The 26,188-nt window shown below is 53.5% G+C and overlaps 1 protein-coding gene across 1 annotated transcript; it reads left to right on the top strand.

The window, feature by feature from the left end:
- Positions 1–13,790: 13,790 nt before the first annotated feature.
- On the top strand, positions 13,791–25,826 carry LOC132007328 (long-wave-sensitive opsin 1). The gene is made up of 6 exons (XM_059385456.1): positions 13,791–13,902; positions 17,885–18,181; positions 20,575–20,743; positions 21,949–22,114; positions 23,061–23,300; positions 25,699–25,826. Exons 1-6 carry the CDS (start codon positions 13,791–13,793, stop codon positions 25,807–25,809), a joined length of 1,095 nt encoding a protein of 364 aa, XP_059241439.1. The 3' UTR covers positions 25,810–25,826.
- The last annotated feature ends 362 nt before the right edge of the window (positions 25,827–26,188 follow it).

Here is a 26,188-nt window from a genome sequence, read left to right as displayed (position 1 = left end):
CATACCACTCAAACTCATGAAGTCGCTCTGGTATAATTATTGTTTTGTGCCATGCCTGGTTGTTTTAATTACATTTTTAAAACTTAAAGTCTTAAAGCTTCCAATAGTATTGCCATCCGTACATCTTTACTGTGACAGCACATAAGTGTACATTTTCATAATACATATAAATATGTATTAAGTCAATAAATGTTTTAAAGACTTATGTATAATAGAGTAGAGAGGTCTGGGTCTTTAAGTAATCACCAGTTTTTCCGCACTGGTATTCTAGCCAGAGGGTAGAGGTTTTTCTCACCCTAGTAGGAATGGACAGCTCAAAATTCTGTTCAGAGGTGCTTCTCTGCCTCCCCTTAGCATGGTTACTTCACAACAGAGGTCAATTATAAGAAAATAAGCAAGCCAGCAAAACAAGTAGCAAAAGCTCTTTCTTAGAGCAGGAGCTAAAATTCCTACCGGTTATCATGTTACTTTGTCCTGTGGGTTGTTATCAAATATTGTGACTCTGGTTACACTGTCAAGGCCATGGGCATTTCTACTTCTAGGACACCTATGTTCTTATCAAGCAACTGACCATTCTCTTCTCACAACTCTCTTTGTTGGTTTTTTTTTTTATTAATTTATTTCCCCCATCCCCCCTCCCTCCTCCTCTCCAGCAACCCTCAGTTTGTTTCCTGAGATTAAGAGTCTTTTATGGTTTCTCTCCCTCTCTGGTTTTGTCTTGTTTCATCTTTTCCTCTCATTCCCTCTGATCCTCTGCTTGGACACAACTCTCTTTGACGTGGGCTTTTTCCAAGATCGGTCCTCAAATTAATAATGCTGACGAGAGTTGTCTCCATGCCACGGCCTTGCTAGATGGAGGCTTTGTTGTGCCAAGGGTTACTCCTTTGCTGGCTTGGGTGACACCCTGTGCGGTGCATGTGAGTAACGGGCAGTGTGGGGAATAACGAGGCATGATCCCAGTGTGCTGGGGTTATTACAAACAACTCGATGGGATTATATAAAAGCTACATTTATTAAAATTTAATTTAAATATGTTAAATTATTAAATTAAAATATTAAATTAATTAAAATGAACTTAAATATGTTCTGGTAGAAAGGAATAAAATACTGATACATGGTACATTGCGGACGAATCTCAAAAGCATGATGCAGAAATCATCAAAAAGTGAGTCAACAGGTAAATGAGTAAATAAAATGCAGTCTGGCCGTGCAACTGGATGTTATCCAGCTGAAACACGGAATGGCGTTCAGACACCTGCTACAACATGAATGAACCCGGACAATATTCTGCTGAGTGAGAGAAGCCAGACATAAAAGGTCACATTTTACACGATTCCATTGCTCTGAAATGCCCAGAATAGGCAAATCCACGGAGCCAGAAAGCACATTATGGTTGCTAGGGGCTGGGGGCGGGGAAGCAGGGAATGGCAAGTAACTACTAACGGGTGCGGGGTTTCTGTTTGGAACAAAGAAAATGTTCTGGAATTAGTGATAATTTTACATTGTGAATGTACCAAATACCACTGAACTGTATGTTTTAAGATGGTTAATTTTACGTTAGATGAATATCACATCAATGAGAAAACACTTGGGACACCTGCGTGGTAGAGTCAGTCAAGCCCTGGTTTAGGTGAGGTCATGGTCTCAGGGTCATAAGATCAAGCCCTGTGTCAGGCTCTAAGATCAGCACGGAGTCTGCTTAGGATTTTTCTCTGTCAGGACACCTGGGTGGCTCAGTGGGTTAAGTGTCTGCCTTCGGTTCAGCTCATGATCCTAGGGTCCTGGGATCGAGTCCTGCATTGGGCTCCTTGCTCAGTGAGGAGCCTGCTTCTTTCTCTGCCTCTGCCTGCCTCTGCCGGCCACTCTGCCTACTTGTTCACGCTGTCTCTGTCTGAAGATAAATAAATAAAATCATTTAAAAAATAAAAAATAAATTAAAAAAATATTTTCTCTCTCTCTCCATCTGCCTCTCCCACTCATTCTCTCTCTCAAATAAATAAATCATAAAAAAAGAAAAGAAAAGAAAAACACTTAAAACCTGTTTTGGTACTCATATAACTTCTTAGAATGAATTTTTAAATGCACTTATTTTTACACAAGAGCTAATACGAGCAGTCTTGGCACAATGACTTTTATACCTTCTCTGAGATTATACTATATGATATGGTTTAAAATTCCCTTGTTTATTAGCAGCTTTAGTGACACATGAAATGGACAGATTGTCAGGCTCGAGGTGGTTGGAGACAAATGGCCCAGCAGGCCAGTGTCATGGTTTATCAAGGGGTGACAACACAGACACCAACACTCAGGAAGGCAATGCTGCTTTCAGAGGCTCTACCAGAGACCTCAGTGCCAACCGTTCAACAACTTCTTTTGGGCCCTTAGGTTTTCTCTTAGATGTGGGGATGACAGAGCATTTCTCACCGGACGGATGGACTGCTTCCCAAGACGGCCACCTCTGTTGCCCCCGCTGTGGGCTCCCTGTTGCAGTATGGCGTGAGCACCCCGCTTCTCGGCCAAAGGTGGAGTCTACTTCCCTTTCTCTTGCCCAGGCCTGGCCTGGCGACTCGCTCTAACAAAACGTGGCACAAGTGACACCGGGTGACTTCCAGAAGCGGCTTCGCCCTTCCTGTGTTTTCCCTCTCGGAAGTCAGTACCGGCACGGGAAGAAGTGTGAGCTGTCGCACTCGGGAGGCCAGAAGGAGAAGCCGTAGAAGATGAGCTGCCACACGATGAGAACCGTATGGCAGCCGGCGCCAATCGCCAGACTCGAGACTGGGGCCATCTCAGAGGTTCCAGCCTCCTCGGCTCTGCTCCCAGCTGAATGAAGTCGCACGAGGGACCCCGACCAACACGGTGCAGAGCAAAGAACCGGCCTCCCGGCCCCGCCCCCCTCCCCAGGTCGGTCAGCACATAAACCTGCAAGAAATCACAAATGATTGTTATTTTAGACCACGGGGTTTTGGGGTGGCTTGTCCGTGGAAACACTTGAGATCCAGACCAAATCACGGAATACATGTGAGCTCCTGAGAACTGCCCAAAAGTTCTTGAAAAACGTGCCTGAAAAGCTTGCAGAGGAGTAAAGCTGAGGATGGCTAGGACCAATTCCAACCAGAAGCAGATGACTTCCTGGGGCAGGCGGCTGGCCCAGGACCAGTGGAGTAAGGCATAATTACAAAGGCCTTTCAGGGAACAAGTGAAACTGATGAGGGAGAGCCAGCTGTCATTATCTGTCCTAGAATATTTCTGGCATTGTCCTTAGTGCTCCATTTTCTAGTAGTCATAGACAACGCAATCTTTTCTTCTCGCTCTTTCTCTTTTTCTCCATTTCAAAGGTTATGCTTGTGCGGACTGGCCTGGGCGGCCCACTAACATCAGGATCACGCTAGATTTCATGGAGCCACCACTGGAGAGAGAAGTATTACAATGCAGAAAACATGTAAGAAAACTTGAGGGCAGGGACCACGGATCGAGCTTCAGATGCTTGCGTAACGCAGGGATTCAAAAGCTCACACCTGTCTTTTGAGAGAAGAATTTGTGCCAAGAGCATATTCCCCTTGCCTTGTATTCATTCGAATTTGTCTTGGCATTCTGACCCTGCACCCCCCAAATTCATGTAATTCTCACATGCAAAATACATGCATTCCATCCCGACAGCCCCAAAGGTCTTTATGAGCTCCAGCATTGACTCCAAAGTCCAAAGTGCAAAGTCTCATCTAAACATTGTATAAATCAGAAATGGGTAAGAGGTCTGAGTCACCCTGAGGTGGATTCCTCTCCAGCTGTGAACCTTTAAATCAAACAAGTTCTGTACTTCCAGAATACAGTGGTAGCACAGGCAGAGGATAAACACTTCCGATCCCAAAAGGAGAAATTGGCAAGAAAGGGCTGCAGGATGGCGGGCAAACAACAGCAAATCTGAAGTTGTTGGATCTTCTAAGATTTAGTTAATTTATTTGTGAGACAGAGCAAGAGAGCACAAGCAAGAGGCAGAGGGAGAGGGAGAAGCAGACTCCCCACTGAGTGGCGAGCCTGATGCGTCCCTGTCCCCACGGCTTTGCTGGGCATGGTCCACATGGCAACCCATGCTTTGGGCGGGGGTCGTTTGGCCCAATGCCCCCCACCCCCGGCTTTGACACCGAAGAGGTAGCAGCAAAGATCTCTGAATAGGCTTTGGGGTCCTTCCTTTGTCCGGAAAAATAGCTCTCCAGCTGCACCCCCCAGCCTGCCTTCCTGTCTGCCCAGCTCCTTCCCCTCCAGCTCCAGCCGGCAGTTCGCCTGCTGCGGGGGCTGACGAAGCCTGGGCTCTCGCACCCACACTAGGCTCCTCACCAGAGGCCCTGAGTGTTCTCTTCCTGATATGCTTATTTGTGTCCTGCAATACGGCCAGGCCCCAGGCCGAGAATCTTCCGAGGTTTCAAGTTCTGCTTCCCTTTGGATTAACCATTCCATCTTACCCATTTCTTCTCTAATTGTGCCATCAGCACTCAAGACAAGCCAAGCAGCACCTTCACTCTCTGCCGACATTCCCTCAAGCGAGTGCACAACCCCAGTACTCACAGGACAGCACCACAGGAACACAGTTCACTGGCGCCTGGCGGGCTCAGTGGGTTAAGCCTCTGCCTTCAGCTCGGGTTGTGATCACAGGGTCCTGGGATGGAGCCCCGCATCGGGCTCTCTGCTCAGCGGGGAGCCTGCTTCCTCCTCTCTCTCTCTGCCTGCCTCTCTGCCTACTTGTGATCTCTCTGTCAAATAAATAAATAAAATCTTGAAAAAAACAAAACAATTCAGCCAAGTTCCTGGCCATTTCCTGAAGCTGGCCTTTCCAACAGCTTCCCAAAGCATGTCCTCATTTCTGTGCTACTTTCCACCAACACCCGGCTCGGGACCCCCACAGGCGCTCTGAGAAGGTTCTCTGTCCAGTTCTCCTCTGTAACTTCTGGAACCTCATCAGAATCCCCCGTGAAGGGCCCTTCATGGCAACGCAGCTTTTTTCCAGATCATGCTTCCAGACGCCAGCCGCTTGCCATGATCGACTTCCGAAGCTGTTTCAACACCCTTAGGGATCTGTGAGACCAGGACCCCAGAAATCAGTTGCTTACGGGGCGACAGGTCGGAAGTCCGAGACAAGGCGGCCAGTGAGGTGGGATGAGGGCCCTCTCCTGGGTCACAGACTTCTCAGTGTGCCCTCACCGGGCCAAAGAGGAAGAGGTCTTTCTTCCGCCCCTCTTCTAAGGGTACAGTCTCGTTCTCCAGGGCTCCGCCTTCATGACCTAATTACTTCCCAGGGGCCTCACATCCTAAAGCCAGCACACTGAGCATTGTGATCTCAACGTAAGGCGGGGGCACAAACGTTCAGACCATAGCAGAATTATGAGACATGTATAACTAACGTCAGGTGCGGTACCAAGTGAAAGGAGAACTTGACCAAGGCCATTGTATCATCCCTAAGCATCGTAGTGCTGGCCACATGCTGTGCCTTTCCCCGATGGCCACTGGGTTTCGAGCTAAGTGCGTTGGTCAATCTGAGTCGATCCTCTTGCTTGCTAGACTATAAGCGGAGAAATCGATTTCATGAGCACAACCTCACCAGGAATGTCACTTGCAAAAGTAAAGCTTAAGTAATCAGACTTGGACACCCAGGCTTATAGACCAAGGTGTGGATGGACCGCACAGAAAATGGCCTCGGGCTCCGCAACAATAACGCGGAGAGTTGCCACAAGAGAGAGCAGCCAGCAAGCCGCTCCACCGGAGAGGGAGGGATGCGGCCAGTCAGACCCGTCGGGGTCAAGCTTTTCGTCCTTGGTTCCAACTCAGAGGCAGCAAAACCATTTCTAGAACAATGGAAAGGAAACATGTCTTGCCGTGCTGTGGAAAAAAGGCAGGACAGATAAAGAACACACGGCAACAGATAAAGGGAGTACACACACACGCTGCAAGCAAGGGGCCTGAGCAGCAGGACCCACTACTGGTAAAATGGATTCACCCGGGGCTTCTATTTGGAATATCTTTCCGTATCAGGGGCGGCCAAAGGGAACCATATCGTCCAGGTACATCTTATTGATAATGTTAACTGCATGTATATCGTGTAAGCCTTTGTTCAATTCCCACTGTCTGTGGGAATGAAAATAAGAAACCAATTAACTGGACCACAAATTGAATTCATGATCTTAGTACAAAACAGAAAAAGACAACAGAGGCAACAAGGATGGACTAACGCACCTACAAATGGTCCCAGTGGTACATTTGATGCGCACTTCACCACAACCTAAAAGTCAGTTAGAAAAAAAAAGATAAGGAAATCGCTTTCTGAGTTCAGGTAGGAGTAGGAAGGCAGCAGAAAATCCGAACTCCCCCGCTTCGAAAGGACCAGGGCCGCCCTGCCACAGCCGCGCCCCCGCCCCGTCTACTGAACGCGGGAAGCACAATCGGCAACCGGGGACCTGTAGGACCAGAGGCCACTACTAGACTCAAGTGAAATTCTGCGCGCCGCGGGCCCCCGGGACGCCTCCAGCAGGATCTACTCTTGCAGGACGCGGCCCGACCCTGCGCGGGGACAGCCGGGGACAGACGTGGGAAGGAGCCGGGCTGAGGCCGGCGCGGGTGCAAGTTCGGCCGAGGCGGAAACGGAAGCGGCCCGGGCGCTGCGCGGCGCCATCCCGCGGGGCGAGGCGCTCGGCGACGCCAGCAGAGGGCGCCCGAGAGCTGGAGCGAGGCCGGGGTGGCCCCTCACGCCCGCCGGGCTTCCCCCACCCCCCCACCCACCCCACCCCCCCCCCCCCCCCCCCCGGCCCGGGCCGCTTGTTGGGAAAACAAGTCTCTCCAAGCCCAGATCCACTTGGCGCGCGGGAGGCAGTCAGACCGCGCACAGACTCCGTTCCTTCCAGGAAGCCTTTCTGAGGCTCAGTTTATCCCAGGAGGGTATATTGGCCGGGGGACTCTCCCCAAGCTGGCTCCCGTGCCCCTTTGCCGTTCGCCCACGGGTTCTAGGCCAACGGAGATGCTCCAGGCTCACCTTGACCCTCTTTGGACAGACAATCCTGGAACGTGTGAACACCATGAATAACCTCTACCTGCGGATTTGTTCCCCAGCCCCCCAGGCTCCACACCCGGCGTGGGGCCCAGCGTGGGGCTTGAATTCACTGCCCGGAGATCAAGATCTGAGCTGAGACCGAGAGTCAGGAGCTCAACTGCCAGAGCCACTCAGGCACCCCCATATACGCGTGGATTTAAACCTAGAGTTCAGATCGAATGTGCCAGTTAGCATGCACTATGCCATCTCTCCCCTTCCTCTTAGCCTGAAGACCCGGATTTGTAAACCCAACTACTCATTTTCTCTGACCTGGGGTATAAAGAAGCCAGTCTGCAATGCTAACAGGAAAAGAGAACCCTTAGTGCCTGGCTTGTGGCTCCGGCCCTCCTCCCACCCGAGGCTCCAGGCTCTGGCAGAGCCCACAGCTCCCCTGGGCCTCATGGGCACACAGGCTGCTCCATCAAACCCCGGAGAGTTACGAAGTGATAGGCCCTGACGAAGTGATAGGCCTTGGCCCAGCACAGCTTCAAGCCCAAAGCCAAATGTGTGCTCGGCCTGTTTGCAGCGGTGCCAATGGGGACACTGACACCTGTGGAGTAGAGTGCCAGGGTTAGAGACGCTCGAGTTGCCCTATTAGACAGCTCAGTGTGAACAGTTTAAGGACATCTTTGTGTTCCTTGGGAGTTCTCTTACACGTGGACCTGAGGGAGCACGTCTCCCTCCATGTGATCTGCTATTCCCAAGGAAGACTTTTACCACTTTCATGTTGCCAGGTGGACACATGCGTTCACTACAGGCTTCGATGGAGTTAATATAATGGAGAATATATATTTTCCAATTTTAATTGTGGTTAAATACATATAGCATAAACTTTGCCATCTTGATCGTTTCCTGGAGTACAATTCCGTAGTATTAAACTTTGTACAGTCAAGCTTGCCAACTTCTTCATTGTGTGAAACTGCAACTCTTTTTAAAAAATATTTTATTTATTTATTTGACAGACAGAGATAACAAGTAGGCAGAGAAGCAGGCAGAGAGAGAGGAGGAAGCAGACTCCCCACTGAGCAGAAGGCCCGATGTGGGGCTTGACCCTGAGATCATGAGCTGAAGGCAGAGGCTTTAACCCACTGAGCCACCCAGGTGCCCCGAAACTGCAACCCTATACCAATTTAACACGAACTCTCCATTCCCCCCTCCCCCAGCCCTCTGCACCCACCCTTTTACTTCTGTCTCTATGACTTAGACCTCTCTAGGGGTCTCATATAAGTGGAATCATACAGTATTTGTTCTTTTGTCACTGCTTTTGTAGAATATATCTTTTTGAAGGCTCTTTATACACAAACATGAAATGGTTTTAAATGACAGCAGAAACTAGAAACAGTTTAAGGATTGGCTCTGAACTAGATTGTAACTATGGACCAGATTGGAAAGAAATACTTCTTTTTCTCCAAGTAAAAACAGGAAAAATGGATTAAGAAAGACGAGGAACCAGAAATGAAGGAAGGGAAAATGAAGCAACACAAACCCAGTAGGGTTTTCTGGAGGAAACTGTCCTAATAGTGTAAGTGAACAAAACGTGTGTTCCTTCGCAGTGGAGGCCTGGTGAATTTCAATCCATTCAAAATTCAGATATTTACACCAAAACTTTCAGCGGGGACTTATTGATTCTGTTTGTGTGGATACAAAGACCTCCGGGGATGAGCCGCAAAGGTCCGAGGCTTACTGGGGAGGACAATACAAACAAGGCTTGAAAACTAACAAGGTTGTAGGGCCCAGAAACCGAAGAGAGACAAGGTGTGGCCAGTTTTGTGATCAGGGCTCCCACGTCTCTGTAGATGCAAAACTCTTCAGATTTTCTACTTCTTGAGCCCATTTTGGTAAGCTAAGTTTCTTCTAGAAGTTGGTCCTTTTCACCCAAATGTTCACACCGATTGGGATAAGTTGTTGGGCATAGTCTCTTTGAGTAACGTCTATGGGTCAAGGGGACAGGCCCTGTTTGTTCCTGACATTGGCGGTTTACACCTGCATTCCTGGTGCTTTCAGCCTCCCTCCGCCAGCCGAACCCCTGCTGCCCGTGGCCCCGACTTCTCGGCTGAGGACAACCTCCATCCTTCTAGTTGCTCAGGCCCCAAACTCTGGAGTCGGCCTTGGCTCCTTCCTTTCTCCAACTGCTTCCACCAAGTCCACCAGGAAATCCTGTTGGCTCTACCTGCAGAAGCTTCCAGGCACCCGACACTCCTGCCTATCCTGCTGGCCTGGCCCTTCCATGGTGAAGCCATCACCATCTCTCACCTGGACCGCCCGAGTGCTTCTCACCTGATCGCCCCACTTCTGCCTCAGCTGTTTCCCCTCTCAGGACAGCAGCCAGGTCACATCGTGTCACGTTTCCCTGAAAACGGTGCAGGGCTGTGCATCATTCCCAGTGAAAGCCAACATGTGAAAAATGGACTCCAGGACACACATGCTCTGGCCTCTGCCCCCTCTCTGACCTTTCTTCTTTCTAGTCTCCACTCACTCTTCTTTTGTTACCCTGGTCTCCAGAACAGGGAGGATACTGTTGTTTGAAGATCCCAGGCATGTTCCGGCCCCAGGGCCTTTGCATTTACTTGCTGGTTCTCTCCTGGATTGTCTTCCTCCGATCTCTACATGGCCCCCTCCTTCCTTCCTTCCTTTAAGTCTTTGCTCCCATAGCCCTTTCTCAGGGAGGCCCCCCGGATGCCCTGTGAAAATGGACACCCATTCCCTTTCTACCCTGCCACCCCCAACCCCTGTGTCCCATTTCCCTTTCCCTGTTCTCCGTCCTACTTGTCACAGCTTACTTATGATGTCTGGTGGCCACGCTCTCTTCCCCTGATACTCGATGAGTATCTGTGGAATGCATGGTTGACTGAATTCTCTGTATCAAATACTGTGCTGGAACTTTTCCAAAGGATGATCTCCTTCAAGCTTTACAGCAAGTACATGTCATCCCCTCTTCCTGATAAGGACACGTGCTCAGAGATGGTGACTGACTCGCTCAAGGTCACAGAGGGCAGGCGTGACAGCACTCCAGGAGGCCCACAGCAGATGGGGGGAGATTAGGGGCCTGAGCTGAAGAGAATGGAGATTGGACCACAAAGAGGACATTGGCCGGAGGGGGACTTGGTCAGCTGGAGGGTGAAGCAAATCTGATTGTTGTCGGGTTCTGAGGTGAGCAGTTCAGGATGCGGTGGGACAGTCACGGGAACGGGGAAACTGTCCAACCCTTGCCTTTGGACTTTCTACACATGGTGCGTGTTGACGGATCTCCGAGGAACTCACAGTGGGAGAACTTTTCCAACCAGAAACCAAAAAGGAAACAGAGTCGCATTTGGCCACATAAAAATTAAAAGTCGATGTATGTAAATCTATTTGAAGGTCAAAGGCAATGGGTGGTCTTTGAAAACGTTACGCCAGCTGCAAGAAAGCAGACACGAAACGACAGACACCGTAGGAGCCCACCTCTGTGAGGCGCTAGAGGCTGCGGGGAGCTGGCCGTGTCTAATGGGGACAGAGTTCCGGCTTGGGACGAAGGGAAGCGCGCTGGAGACGGATGGTGTGTTGTGCTGTACACGTGCAAGTGGAGCACATGGGAAATTTGACCTGATGTACGTTTCATCGCACACACAAAAACGTCACAGACAAATGAGCCAACAGTCCCTTGCCCTGCAGCCTGAGCTGTTTCCAACACAGCCTCCGGCCCGACCCTGCAGGATGCAGGGCGCGGACTCGGCACCCCCACGCCGCATCCTTTGGGAGCAGCGGGGTCAGAGACCAGGCCAGCCTGTCCTCTTGCAGCTTGGCAGCGAGGGTGTGGCGACTCGGGCAGAGTGGTCGGTGTGAGCCCGAGTCTCTCGGCTGTGAGAGGCCCCTCCCCTTCCTGTGCCTCCTGCTGCTCCGCACCCCCATTTTGGCCCAACTCCTCGGGCTCATCCCCCTCTCCAGTGCCCCTCCCCGGGGACCCAGCGTGGGCCTCGGGGAGCACACGTGGGCGTCCAGGTGCTAGGTGACTTTCCGGGGCAGTAATCTGCTTTACGCTAAAATGAGACTTGATCTTCTGTTAGCCCTAATCATCAATTAGCACCCCACTCCCAGCGATGCGACAGCCCGGGGCTCACCGCTGACTCCAGCTCCTCTGGCCTCCGCCTCCCCCCGCCCCCTCCTCAGGTCCTCGGGCAGACCCAGCTCCATCATCAGGGTAATGCTAAACAAGGGCCAGCTCTGGGGCCCAAGCGGGAGGCTCCCCCACACATCCTGCTTCAGTTCTGCCAGACCCCCACTGAGATGGTCCCTTCCACACAACAGGGTGGCCCTGGATGACCCTGGTCATCCCGTGGGGTCGGGGGCAGGCAGGATTGGTCATCTCCCGGCAGAAAGAGGGTGAACCTGGCCTGAGAGGGAGGGGTTGGCCCGTCCAAGGCCACCCTGCCAGTCCCTGGTGGTGCTGGGCAGAGGCCATCCCACGTCTGGTGTTCAGAAGGGGCCAGGCTCGATGGTGACCTCAGAGAAGACCCACTTTTATTTTTGTTTATTTTTCTATTTTTAAAGATTTTATTTATCCATCTGAGAGACAGAGAGTGAGCAAGTTAGAGCGAGAGAGAGAGAGTATAAGCTGGAGGAGGGGCAGAGGCAGAGGGAGAAGCAGGCTTCCCACTGAGCAGAGAGCCCGATGCCGGGCTTGATCCCAGGACCCCAGCATCATGACCTGAGCCGAAGGTGGTCGCCCAATAGACTGAGCCACCCAGGCGGGCGGCCCCAGGAGGTCACTTTTAATTCTGACGTTCTCAAAGGCTCTGATTCTTTGACCCTGGTGGGGTACGGGCAGACAAACCTCCCTGGGACCCAGGAGGAGGGAAAGGTGTAAACCTCGTCACATCAGGCTACGCTATGAGGCCTGCGCCTCACAGGGCGCCTTGAACCTGCTGTGCTCATGCTAGCTGCCCCTGCTTCTCATTCTCCTGGGTCGTTCCTGGAAGTACTGCTGGGCCATACAAGGAGTGGCCAGACTGCTTCACAGTCGAATTTAAGAATATATCCATCACCCCCCAAAAGAACCCCTGTTCCCACAAGCAGTCACAGTCTGCTGTCCACCCCCACCCCCGCCTCTGGCAACCACTCATCTGTTTTCTGTCTCCGCGGACTTGCCTCTTCTGGACATTTCCTCTCCATGGAATCATCCAGTATGGGGGCTTCCGGGTCCTCCTCCGCAGGCCGGCTCCTGGCGCCGCGGCTGGAACCCCGTCCCTGGCTACGGTGCACGGTGCCCTGCTGCACGGCCAGGCCGCGCTCTGTTCATTCATTCATTTTTCTCCTGTTTCTACATTTTGGCTTCCGGTGAGCAGTCCTGCTCTGAGTGCCCCATACATGTCCGGGACATATATCTTCACTTCTCTTCAGCAGATATCTAGGAGTATAAGTGCTGGGGACACGTTCCCTGGGCTTTCCAGCTACCCCTGGGCAGTGAGCCCAGCTTTCCAGGCTGCCAGTGGGGCCTGGCAAGACTGTGGTCAGGACTCCTTCCTTCGATGCTACAAGGAGCTCCTAGCCTGACCCCAGGCATGTGGCAGACGCTGACCCATGCCAGGAGCCATTCTCACTTTGGGTGGCCACCCTGGGGCCCCACGGGGCTCCAGCCCCCAGGGAGGCAGCCAAGGCTTTCCCTCCACCACCTGTAGCAGCGGCCATGTCATCAAGAGCCGTAGCCTGGGGTGCTGCCGAGTCACGGCACTGAGAGTGTGCCCAGGTCTTGGCTTTCCTGAGTTTCAGGCCAACCCCAAGGAGGTGACGGAGGCAGCTGAATTTCAGGACTGTGCAGAGAGGAGCTGGCAGGACCCGTGAGAGAAGATGTGCTCCCCTGTAGACGGGGACAAGGGCTGCAGACGTGGACAATCAGCATGTCAGCCAGACTACAGTGGGCGAAGAGGACCCAGGAGGCGGCCCGTCGGAACACTCTGTTGACAGGTTTGCTTTGAAGGAGTTGTGGTCGGGAGTGGTCCAAGGAAAGGTCATGAACTCAGGGGACAGAGACTTGAGCAGGTGGAATGTGAATGGGTGTGGGCACCTTCGGGGGCTCCGGAAAGGCTGCTGGGAGGGCTCCCCCGTGAGCCCCCGCCACCCCACGAACCCTCTGCTGACGTAGCTCATAGGGAGCAGGCAGTGGAAAGCAAGATGCACAGTGCAGCCTCTCCCCGCCTCACTCCAGTCCCCCTTCGCCGGGCTGGGGACCCCCGTCAGCACAGCTTGCATCCACTTGAGTCCTCGAGATGGCCTGACCCTCAGGGGGCCCCCCTTCCAGGCCTCAGCACTGCACCTCCCAGGGCTCTGTGGCAAATCAGGCAGGGAAGGCAGGTCGAGGCTCTGGGCTGCTTCCCTACCCCACGCCCCAATCTGGAGGTCTTGAAGCTTGAGTCCAGCTGACCTAAGAGCGAGTGCCAGACAGTAGGGAGGAAAGGGAGTGTGAACACGGGTGAGGGCCCACAGCAGCTCCCACAGCCACCTGCGCAAGCTGGGGGCTCCGAGTTGGGTTCCCAGAAAATCCTTCTGAGCCGCCCTTGCAGGCTCATCTTAGGAGGGAGGAGGAGGTCTAAGTCCCAGGCCCAATTAAGAGATCAGGTGGGGAAGGGTTTGGGAGCTTTTAAGGTGAGGAAGCCTGGGCTGATCCCATGGGCGGGTATAAAGCGCCATGACCCCCAGGCAGCACCAGGGCTAGCAGGCACTGAGGACAGGGCTTTCTGGAGCCATGACCCAGCGGTGGGGCCCCCAAAGGCTTGCAGGTGGGCACCCACAGCCCAGCTATGAGGACAGCACCCAGGCGAGCATCTTCACCTACACCAACAGCAATGTCACCCGAGGTGAGCGAGCAGGCGCTGTGAAGGCCGGGTCACACTGGCTGGAGCAGCCTTCCAGGGACACTGAGCCTTAGTGGCCACACAGGGGGCCACTGGCCACCCAGCCCCGTTGTGAGACTTCTCTTCCACACATCGTCCTCAGCCGAGATGGTCTTCTCGCTTAATCTTTATGATGACGTGAAATGGGGGGGGGGGGGGGGGGTGGGCCTTCTGATCATAAAAGGACACCACAATATGGAAGCGGCATTTTCAAACCACACAGACTTCCCAGACCTTTTGAGAATCCCTGTCCCAGGGACACCCTATTTCGCTGCGGTCCCAAGCTACTAACAAGCGCTCATTTCGTTCAGTTCTGGTGCGTCTGTCTGGATGCACTGCCCTGAGCTTCCTGGGGAAGAGGCTGGGTCTGCCTCATTTTTGCATCTCCCGAAGCCAAAAGGAGGCAAACAGTGGGAGCGGGAGGCTGGGCAGCTGACCCGGAGGCGGGTGAGTGACTTCTCCAAGCTTAGGGTTGGAAGGGACAGCAGCAGTCATCTTGTCCAACAGTGCGCCCGGCGCCCGCAGCCTTTGGCTGCGCATTCTTGGGGAGGAGGCTCGTGTGGCTCCCAGGGCAGCTCTTCCGCTGCAGGGGCGGCATGAATTATGCCCCGGGAGTGGGCCAGTCCAAAAGCTTTGCATGCAAGCCCTGGAAAGAGCTGAGGACACCGGTGACCCCTAGCCCCTGGCCCCCCTTCCCCAGTCGCTCCTCCAAACCAAAGACCATCTGTTCCTTCGGGAATGTCTCACATGCCGTGGTGTCCAGAAGCCACACCAGCTCCTTGACAGCCAGGGTTCTCGGGCCAAACTAACTGAGACCCCCGAAGTTTGCTCTGACCCGATTGTCCACATCCTGTCATGTCCTCGGTGGACATGCAAACAGTGCTCTCCCCGGAGGACCCTAGGGCTTCACTGAGGCCTGAGGTTCCGTTTTGTCCTCCCCCCAAACTCAAGTACCAACTGAAGCGGAGGCCAGTGTGTAACACCCCCCACCCCGATTTCTGGAAGCAGGTCTGAGATATCACACCCTTTCCTCTGCAAATCTTCAGGGGAAAGGACTCTTTAGAAATGTAACCGCAGCACCATTGTCACACCTAGAAGGTAACGTTGCCTTAGTATCATCCAATCTCCTAGTCGGTATTGAAAGAAAAGTCACACATTTTGTTCTCCCTTTGCCTGAGCCACGCTCAGATTGACCGCTCTGTTCTCATCCCCTTTGAATTTCAAGGCTCCCCTCTCCCTCCTTGTAACTGATTTGTCGAAGGAAAGGGGTCAGTCGTCCCTGGGCTCGTCCACTTCAGACTTCGCCGGCGGTTCCCCACCGGTGGCTTTCCCCCACCTCGTTTGTCATTACATTGGTGCAAATTGGTAGTTGCTCGGAAGATCTGCTTGGAGGTCAGTTGGATCCGCTGGGTGTTTTGGCAACAGCTCTCCACTAGGACGGCGGCGGCCCTTTTCCTGGGGAGTTGGCAGCTGCTGTCATTCTGGTTCCTTTACCTCCCACGTGCATCCATAGCTATTTCCCTCTGGCAAAGAGGGAACAATGCCCTCATCGACTCTTGGGTTCCCCAGGGGCACAGTGTGTATAGCAAAGGCGAGAGAAATGCCCCTTCTTTCTTTTTATTGCTCCGATTCCAAAGTGATGATTTGGTTTCCCAGCAGAGCCAGCTGGGGTTGACCTCGGTGTCTCCTTTCCTCCCACTCGGAATCCTGTCCTCAAGGGCTTTGCCTGGAAGAATTAGAATATCATTTAATTACTCATTTGTTTGATCTCAAAGACACTCACAACGGTCTCAGAATAAGGACACCAACACTACCATCAACAATGTGATTACCCAAAACTTAGCTGTTGGACAGGTCTATTTATCTAGTGTCTTTCCAAGTCCCTTAGAATAATCTAATGTTCCAGTTCCAGTTCAAGTCCTTTAGAATACTCCCTTCCTATGTGATTATGCCTCTGAGTGGATATGCATTTAGTTTCTTTTGTTTTATTTTGGATTTTCTGGGATTGCTTTTAAAAAAAAATGTTGTTTTTATTTTTATTTTTTAAGGATTTTATTTATTTATTTGACACAAAGAGGGAGGTCACAAGCAGGCAGAGAGAGACAGGGGGAAGCAGGCTCCCCGCTGAGCAGAGAGCCCGATTCGGGGCTCGATCCCACAACCCTGGGATCATGATCTGAGCCGAAGGCAGAGGCTTTAATCCACTGAGCCACCTGGGCACCTTAAAATTTAATGTTGTTTTTAAATTATGTAATAAAATACTTACAAGATTGCACATTAAAATCTAGAGAACAAGGTCTATTCAAGGAAATCTTGCTTCCTTGTCTGCTCCCAATTCCCTCCCCGCAGAATTTTCTTTAGAACCTGTTCTCCTGGTCAAAAAATTAAAAAAAAAAAAAAAAAAAAAAGAACCTGTTCTCCTGTGAGTTCACGGTGATACCCATTTGTGTACGAAATTCTTTCTGTAGACGACCCTCCTCTGTCTTCCCACCTTCAGAGCCCTCCTCTCCCCTCCCCCACTGCACACTGCCCTGTCCCTTCTTGTCCCTGCCCTGCCCAATTTGGACTCCATGGGCTATCTGGGAAGGGTGCTCTGGCGGCCTCATTTTGAAATTATCCCCAAGCCAGAGTGTTCCAAACACCTCCTAGTTCCAGCTGCTGTTCTCAAACTGACCTGCTGTAGTTTCCGGGGACAGTGTGTTGGCAATTTGGTGGGGAATGGTCTCTGTTCCCCCGTCTATCAGCAACCCCATTGTTTCCCTCTGCTTCCTTCTGCACAGAGACTCGTACCACGCAGGCCTTTGGTACTCAGGGATCTGGTCCCAGGGAGCCATTGTTGCCGTGGGGTCCACTTGTGCTGGCTGGGGGAGCGAGATCTACCCCATTGCTCATAGCCAGGGGACCCAAGGAAGCCTTTTTCTTTTCTTTTTTTTACTAACATATAATGGGTAGTTTGTTTCAGAGGTGCAGGTCTGGGATTCATCAGTCTTACACAATACACGGTGCTAAAACTGGTTTAAGTTGGGCTTTTGAAACACACCACGGAGTCGTCCTGGTAAACCTGGGGCTCCGCGTGGATGCTTTCCTAGGCGCTGCACGGCCCTGTTGGATGGTGGTGGGCACCAGCTTAGAACCCCTTCCCCTATTCTGCCAAAAATGATGGTGGTGAAAAAGGTCCTTCCAAAACGGAGAGGTGCAGAGCTACTGTGTTGTAGTCAAGGGGAGCTAGCCCTTCTTTTCGATCGGTGTGCATTTCCTAGGGCCGCCTTGACCAAGGCCCCCACACCGAGTGGCTCAAACGAACGAAATCCCTTCCCTCACAGACCAGGTGTGGGCAGGCGTGGCTCCTCCTGGCGGCTCTGAGGGACCGTCGGCTCTGGGCCTCTCCTCTAGTTTCTGGTGGTCACTGGCCATCAGTGGCGTTCCTGGGCTTGGGGAAACCTCACGTCGAGCTCTGTCCCCCTCCTCATGTGGCCTTCCCCTGCGTGCCCATCTCTGTATCCAAATGACCCCCTTTTAGAGGGACCCGGTCCCCTTGGCTCAGGGCCCCACCCTAACGACCTCATATAACTCGATGGCCTCTGGGTAGACCCTGTGTCCGGATACGGTTACACTCGCACGTGCTGGCGGTCAGGACTCCGACATGTCTTTTTGGGGGGATACAATTCGACTCAAAACTCATTCATTCATTCTCCGAACACCGATTGTGTGCTGGCCCTGCGTGTGAGATGGGAAATGGGACGCGTGCATGGGTAGCTCCGATACCGGCTAGAAGGTCACAGAGGAGCGTGGAGACGGTGGTCCCGAGGGGCCAAGCTGCCGCTCAGCTCCCGGAGGACAAGCATCGCTCTGCCAAGGCAGAGAGGGCCGGGGAGGGCATAGCCGCGCCCCCGCCGTCATGCTGGCCCCCAGCTCCTGTCCCCACTCTGCGCCTCCTGCCTTGCAGGCCCCTTCGAAGGCCCCAATTATCACATCGCTCCCAGGTGGGTGTACCACCTCACCAGCGCCTGGATGATCTTCGTGGTCTTTGCATCTGTTTTCACGAACGGGCTTGTGCTGGCAGCCACCATGAGGTTCAAGAAGTTGCGTCACCCCCTGAACTGGATCCTGGTGAACTTGGCAGTCGCTGACCTAGCAGAGACCATCATTGCCAGCACCATCAGCGCCGTGAACCAGATCTATGGCTACTTCGTGCTGGGCCACCCTCTGTGCGTCGTGGAGGGCTACACTGTCTCCTTGTGTGGTAAGCCAGGCTCGGGGTCCGCTCTGTGTAAAGGACACACTCATGCAGCAACCCCGGGGGTGTGCCCAGGGCACATATTTGAAGGGAGACGAACCTGCAGGGTGAACTGAGCTGGGATCACTATGGGGTGGGATGGTTGCCTTCCAGCAAGCAGGCCTCCCAAGTGCCCACCCTGAGACGGGCTTGTTTGTGCGGCTGGCATGGGAGGAGACAGCTACAGCTCCAGACAATCCCAGAATCGTGTGGGAGGGAAGGGCTCTGGTCACGGCAAACAGAACTTGTGCTCAGGTCAGAGACATGTGCCCTTTAGCTCACCTGTGCCAGCTTTCTCCAGGGAAGGAAGCACGTCCCATTCGAGCTCTTGGGATATTGGAACTAGATCCCAGATCCCCTTCCCCACCCCCAACGCTAACACCTCTGTGGGCCTTGGCTCTGTCCGGGTCGACATCCGACATCCGCAAAGAAGAGACCACGTGCTGGGCGCAAGAGTATAGGGACCCCGCTGGGAGGTCGTTCCAAGTCCTGACAAGAGGGGTCGCTATCCCAGTTGTGATCACATGGCACCATCAGTTCTCTCAGAGGAGCTGGAGGAGACAATGGAGGGCCTGAATCTTAAGTCAGCCAGACAAGCAGGGAGCTGGGGCGAGACAGGAAGGAGAGCCCGGGGCCGCCGGCACGGGACAGAAGGAGGGGTGCGGAGGCCGGAGCGGGGGCTGGGCCTGCACACGTGGGGGTCCGGGCGGGGGGCTGCCATGAGGCCGGGTTTCTTTCTCTGGGGCCCACAAGGAACAGGAGGACAGGCAGGCCTGCTGAGGCTGAGATCCCCTCCGGGGAGCTCTTGTGCCAGACCCCCATGAAAGAATGGAGGCCTGAGGGTTGCAGCTCGGTGCCCATCCAAGAAAACAGAGAGCCTAAGGGCCACGGGGCTTGGCACATGCAGCCCTGTGTCTCCGGGCCCCAGGCTGTCACACCAGCTCTTCTGTCTGAGAAGCTTCCCAGAACCATGGTCATCATTCCTGGGTCCTTGGTTCCCACATCCATCTTGGGTTTGCCTAATTGCTAACATAAACTGATCTGCAGTCCGCATTCCGAGGAGGTGGAGATTAGAAGAGAAAACAAAGACACAGGACTCCAAGGCCCTGGGGAAGGGTGGGGGGAGGGGTCCCTGGCCCCAGACTTGAATCCTTCACGCCGTGAATGCCACTGAATTAGGTTACCACACCACGCCTCCATTTTCCCATCTGTAAAATGGGGGCAGGACTTGGGGGCGAAGAGAAGCTCACAGTGCAGGGGTGGACGCTGTCCCCCTGTATCGAACTGCCTCTCATTACGGATGACAGCCCAGCACGCTCCCAAAGGTACAGACGGGGCTGCCCAGGGAAGGTGAAGCAGAGAAAAATCCATCCCCAGTTCCAAGTGCTCAGTGCACCTTTATCTCCACTTGGATCGGTCTCTGGTTCTGTCAGGAGTCCCCACTCGCTTCTGTCTCTGACTGAGGTCTGTTTTCGAGTCACAGAGGTGCCGAGGAGCCTGGGGACCCCTCCTCAGGAGACTGTTTACCAACGCGCGCAACAAGATGCATAGGATTACAAAGGAATCCAGTGATATTGAAATATAATCATCAAAGTATCAAATATTGATTAGTGGCATAGTCCTTCATTAAAATTATTAGCAAATGTATTATTTAGAAGTATGAATGATACCATTCTTTATTAAAGTACCAGATAACTGGATCTGGCCGGACAGCCCCTGCGATTGCCAAGTGGAAAGGAATGTAGTGATATTGGGAAATGTGTGCCGCCTCTGGAGAGTGACCAAGTCCCAGGCATTGCTGATGACGCGGTGCTAATAACGGAAGGAAATGCCCAGTGTCTGCTAGAGGTTGCCGCAAACAACGCTGTCTTTTTTCCTGCCCCAGTTCGTGGAGCCCTGAATGCTGCCCACAGACGTCCAGCGTGTAAGCAGGACAGAAGACACCATCTCCACCTGCCAGGTGGTGGGCAGTGGTGGGAGATCTGGGAGCCTAAACAAATGTGCAGAGTGGCAGAAAGGGCACAGGTCGCTGGACATGTCGTGTTTCCTTGCCCTTGGCCGGGACCACAGCACCTCAGTGCAGTCACGTGGGTGTGTCTGTGGCCATCGGGAGGGGCATCGGCGTCCGAAGAAGGGCTGGTGGCCAACGGGAAAAGAGCTAGGAAGCGGGGTGGCACTGGTCCGAGAGGAAAGAATGGGGAAAGGGGGGTGTCAGAGAAGTTGAGCAAGACACCCACTGCCCCCCGGACCCAAATACACTTCTGGGGAAAATTTGGTGTTGCAGGTAGGTGTCGGCTGGTCTGGATGGAAGGAGGGACTTTGGAGGCTCAAAGCCCTCATCTGCCTTCTGTCCCCTGCAGGGATCACGGGTCTCTGGTCCTTGGCCATCATTTCCTGGGAGAGGTGGATGGTAGTCTGCAAGCCCTTCGGCAACGTGAGGTTTGATGCCAAACTAGCCATCGCAGGCATTGCCTTTTCCTGGATCTGGGCTGCTGTGTGGACAGCCCCACCCATCTTTGGCTGGAGCAGGTGAGCTCGCTGGGAAGGCAGCTGCTTCAGGGCACAGGGTGAAGGACGGTGGGGGAGGGGCAGACTGCCGATTCCCTCTGGGAACTTGGGGCAAATTGCTTCCTGTTTCTGGGCCTCTGTGATCCCATGAGTAAAGCAAGGATGGACCCAGCTCTCCCTGGGACCCCTCTGAGGGTGCAGTGTCTACAAATGTATAAATCTGTCTGCCTGTGGTCTCAGAGGTTCTGGAAAGGTCTGTTTCCCCCAAGCGTGAACCGCTTGTGAGAGCACACAGAGAAAGGCAATGAGTTCGAGCCCTGGGAGGATCTGTAAGTAAAAGCAGGGCCCCTTAAACCACTCTGCCCCAGGCCTCTTTCTCAAACATTCCAAGGAGCCTCCCTTTCAGAGGCTTGCTTGGGTTGTCTGTATAGCTGGGCCTGTAGGTCATTGGTGTGTTGGCCGGCCGTTTCTTTGGGGACTCAGATGTTATGAGTACTTTACCACAATAAAAAAAAAAGGGGGGGGGGTGGGGGTGCCTGGGTGGCTCAGTGGGTTAAAGCCTCTGCCTTCGGCTCAGGTCATGATCCCAGGGTCGTGGGATTGAGCCCCGCATCGGGCTCTCTGCTCAGCAGAGAGCCTGCTTCTCCCTCTCTCTCTGCCTGCTTCTCTGCCTACTTGTGATCTCTGTCAAATAAGTAAATAAAATCTTTAAAAAAAAAAAAGAAGGGGTTATGAGACCTAGAACTGGACAAAGGTTTACCAAAATCCTACCCACAGGTTTCCTTTGGGGGCGATGAAGGTGCTGGAGAACTAGATAGAGGCGGTGATTCACAACACTGTGAATGTACCAGACACCACTGAACTGCTCGCTTCAAGAATGGTTAATTCATGTCATGTGAATTTGACCATAATTTTTGAAACCAAACAATCCAGGGGCGCCTGCCTGGCTCAGTCCGTTGAGCAGCCGACTCTCGGTTTTTGGCTCAGGTCGTGGTCTCAGGCTCCCGGGATGGAACCCCGTGTTCCCCCTGCTATGAGCAGGGAGCTGCTTTAAGGATTCCATCTCCCTCTCCCTCTGCCCCTCCCCCCTCTCTAAAATAAATGGATGGAACTTTAAAAAAGCAAAACCCAGCCATCTTGCCACCCAGGTCGGTGGCGCGCCTGGCCTGAGGGGTTCCCAGGCCACCCTGCCTGCATCAGGACAGGCTGCCAGCCCTTCTCTGCAGGTACTGGCCCCATGGCCTGAAGACGTCGTGCGGCCCAGACGTGTTCAGTGGCAGCTCGTACCCAGGGGTGCAGTCCTACATGATCGTCCTGATGATCACGTGCTGTATCATCCCACTCAGCGTCATCATCCTCTGCTACCTCCAAGTGTGGCTGGCCATCCGCGCAGTAAGCCCCCAAACCCTCTAGGCTTCCCCGCACCCACCCCCCTGGCCTGGCAGGATCCTGAGGGCCAGAGAGCTTAGGGCTGGCACAGAGGATCACCCAGTCCTCTCTCCTGCCCTCAAACCACACAGGAGCCCTGCAGTTCCTTGGGAGCAGCCCCTGCAGCCCGGACTCCCTTATCCTTGCCCCTGCGAGATGGGCGGGAACAGCCCCCCTTCACGTGGGGTCCAATAAGGGAGCAGAGCTGCCTTTCCTCCCTGACCCAGGATGGTTCCCCTCTGGGGGGGAAGCCGGCCTTTCCCGGGGAGTCCCGTGCAGCCAGCTGTATCCACAAGCAAAACATGCATCCATAAGGTCTTTCTAGAGTGAAGGCCACAAGCTCCCTGCCTTCAGCCTGTGATGTGCCCCTGCCCCGCTTGCCCGCCCCCAGCCCCACTGGCAGGTGGGGATCAGAGGCAACCTAGCTGCCTCCCGCAGGAATCCAGCCATGGCTTGAACCGTGTTAGCTCTGGGCTGTGTCCTTGCCCACCGCAGGCAGTGTCCAGCCTCTGGGTCTCCTCGCGCTCAGCCCGTCAGACCTGAGCACTGGAGGGGACACACTGGTAAGGGACCGCGTGAGGCTAAGAATGGCCTCCTTGGCTCCTTCCCAAACTCCTTTTGTGTGGCTTGGCCCTTATCCCCAGGGCCAGCTGTGTGCCGCCTCCAAGCCTCCCTCAAGGCCAGCCCTGTCCGGCCTAAGCCCGGCTGCGGCCTTCCTCAGGTGAGAGCTGGCTGCTGATCGGCACGGGGGGGCCCATCGCCCTCTCTCCATCACTCCCCATCCCGGTGCTGACTCCTTGACTCACGGCCCAACAACAGCCACAGAGTCCCCGGGCTGCGGTGGGGGGATAGGAGCCCAGAGGGACTCCTCCACTCCCCAGGTCCAGGCATGAATCTCTGTCTCCCCCAGGTGGCAAAGCAGCAAAAAGAATCTGAGTCCACCCAGAAGGCGGAGAAGGAGGTGACGCGCATGGTGGTGGTCATGATCTTTGCGTACTGTGTCTGCTGGGGGCCCTACACGTTCTTTGCATGCTTCGCCGCTGCCCATCCTGGCTACGCCTTCCACCCCTTGGTGGCTGCCCTGCCAGCCTACTTCGCCAAAAGTGCCACTATCTACAACCCCATAATCTATGTCTTTATGAACCGGCAGGTAAGTCACATTGTCGGCAGGACAAGCTAGAAATTGACTGCAGAAAAGCCCAGGGAGGGCCCCCACCTGGAATCATGTCTGGGGGACCCTGTTAATGACATCTAGGACAACAACCAGGGAAAGCTCAGCTAAGTCCCCGCTCTGGATTCTTCCAGGGTCTCGACCCAAGGGTGGCCGCCACAGGGCATCCTGTATGCTGCAACCGTCCCCTTCTGTTGGCCGTAGGGCCATCCTGGAGCTCGAACACGCAGGGAATGCCTGAATACGTTTACCCTGCCTGTGCCCGTTTTGCCTTTATAAGCACAACTCTCCTCTTGATTGTCATCTATCTGTCCGTCTTGAAAGCCTTCAAGAGGCCCTGCTTGGCTGTACTGACATGTGGCTTGGGTGACTTTATGGTTTAGTTCAGGGGAACATGCTGTGCCTGCCCAAGGCCTCGGCACACGGCGGCCACCAGGGGCTGGCACGTGGAGCCTCAGCAGTGAACCGCCCAGGACCCCTAGACCTCACGGTGGGTTACAGGGGACAACTGAGGCTCTGCGCCTTCTGAGTCCGGTTTGCCCCATTCTTCCTTGAATCCATCAGATCTACTTCATTAAGGCGCAGCTATGGGTGTGTGACTTGACGGTGACCAGAAAGGTCCATGGGCCAGAAACCACCCTCAAGGAGGTCTTGCATTCCACCAGACCCAACTCCCATTCCTCCCAAATGGCTCTTCTCTGTTCCTCCACTTCATGGTTGGCCCATGGCTCCACGCCCTCTGACCTGGCCCTGACTCCCTGTAGAGTTCATTGAGCACACACTCCTTGGGTCATGTTCAAATATTAAGTAGGACCAGTGCTGGAGTTGATTCCCCAGGACTCCACTGCTGGCCCCTCAATATCTCGAGTGTAGCTCTAGCCCTGACTCCTGTTTCCTGGCTTTCCCGAGGGTCTCTTGTTAAGTCTGGCTTTTGTTTATGAAAGCCTAGGCCATCTCGACTTATACCGTGTTTGCTTGAGTCTTTCCGTCCTCCCCTTCCAGAACTCCCTCTCCTAGGCCAGACTTCTGCACTTCTGGACCCCTCCAGGCTTTCAAACTTTGCTTTCACCCTTTCCACATTGTCATCTCTTGCTGCTGCATTCAGAGAGAGTTTTCGGTAATGGTGCTCCATGGGACGGAGAACGTTCCTCTTTTTCTCCACTGCTGACCACCCCCCCGGGACACAGTCTGGCGCCGAGTGGGTACTCAGGAGGTGGATGTCGAATGAATTCCTCAGCTAAATGAATTCCGCTATTTGGCCCATTTCTTGTGTTATTGATTTCAGTAACTGTGTGTTTTCTTTGTGAGAGTTTTGATCTTGGAGGGAGCTGGAGGTAGCCAAGAATAAGCCTGGAATGTACAGGAGATGCCTCCGATCTGCATTCTCAAGGCACTGTGGTTAGCTCAGTGATGACATGAGACTTAATCTGAGAAATGAATACATTCCAGATCTCTTTATGGCCAAGCAGCAAAGATGGCGGCCCTCCTGATGCTGGAAGATTCTCATAGTTAAAGACATGAGATAGCGGCTAGACTGTTATCAGCCTAGTTCTGTGTGTCCTCAAAGCGGATGGAATGGAAACGAGATGACAATCGCATGCCTTTTCACTGAAATGGCTCCGAGTCTCTTCCCAGACATTCTGGAGGCAGGTCATCCTATGCAGGGGCCCCTTGGTTTCTGTACCAGCTTCCTGAGGCTCCCATAACAAAGTGTCACACACTGGAGGGCTTAAACCAGCAGAACTCTTTTCTCACCCAGTTCTGAAGGCCGGAAGTCTGAGGTCAAGGTGTGGGCAAGGTTGGTTCCTTTTGAGGGCTCTGAGGGTGACCCTGGCTTCTGGCGGTGGCCAGTAACACTTGGTGCTCCTTGGCCTGTAGACAAGCCACCCTGATCTCTGCCTTCACCTCCACGTGACCTTCTCTCTGAGTCTGTGTCTAAATTCCCTTCTTCTAATGATGCTAGTCATTGGATTAGGGCCCACTTTACTCTAGCATGACCTCATGGTAATATACATCTTAATCACATCTACAAGGATTCTATTTCCAAATAAGGTCATGTTCACAGGCTCTGGTTAGGACTCGAACATAGCTCTGGGACATGGGGAGCAGAGTCACAATCTGACCCGAGACAGTCACCGTCAGACTCTAAATTAAATGACTCAGATGAACGAACAGGCAGGAGTAGACCATCGCCACATGTAAGTGACAGCCTCGGGCTCCTCTACTCTCCGTACAGGGTTCGGAATAGTGGAAGAGAGGGTGTTCAGTCATCCAGGTGACCCTTATTGAACACCTTCCTCAGAATTCCCCAAGAATGACTTTTAGCAGAGTACATGGCTCTTTCTGCTCTGTTGAGTAACACTTTCTGTCCTGCCAGTTTCGAAACTGCATCTTGCAGCTTTTTGGGAAGAAGGTGGACGATAGCTCTGAACTCTCCAGCGCCTCCAAGACAGAGGCCTCGTCTGTGTCTTCAGTGTCACCTGCATGAGTGTCTCCCAGCCATGACAACAACAAGGTCTGCTCCCACCAGGAAACATAACCCCTGCCCCCACACCAGCACTTTCGCTGCCACCCCCTCCGCCACCCCTTCTTCTCTATCCCTGTGAAAGGAATGTAGTTTCTCTTTGCCAAAAGCAACAAAGTCATAGAGGCCACCACTGCAGCCTGGGGACACCGGAGCCTCTGAGGGTCTGGTCACTGGGTCACAAGAGGTCATGAGGGGGACAGAACTGCAGATCCCCAGTTCCCAGATCAGCCTCAGACACTTTAATATTCTCAAGACTTGTGTCTGCAGATGGTATTGAAGGGTCACGAGGAAGAGAAGGGCAAGGCGGGCGAGTGCTGATGGAATCAGAAAGGGGCAGCTG

This window comes from Mustela nigripes, chromosome X, assembly GCF_022355385.1.
Source record: "Mustela nigripes isolate SB6536 chromosome X, MUSNIG.SB6536, whole genome shotgun sequence".
Lineage (NCBI taxonomy): Eukaryota > Metazoa > Chordata > Mammalia > Carnivora > Mustelidae > Mustela > Mustela nigripes.
The sequence above is the reverse complement of the archived record's forward strand: the minus strand, read 5'-3'. Positions and strand labels throughout refer to the sequence as shown.

Bases quoted from the DNA above. Each gene is read 5' to 3' on its own strand.
- LOC132007328 (XM_059385456.1), top strand. From the start codon at position 13,791: ATGACCCAGCGGTGGGGCCCCCAAAGGCTTGCAGGTGGGCACCCACAG. The intron at 20,744-21,948 runs GTGAGCTCGCTG...CCTTCTCTGCAG, and splicing joins CCCATCTTTGGCTGGAGCAG to GTACTGGCCCCATGGCCTGA. The intron at 22,115-23,060 runs GTAAGCCCCCAA...TGTCTCCCCCAG, and splicing joins TGTGGCTGGCCATCCGCGCA to GTGGCAAAGCAGCAAAAAGA.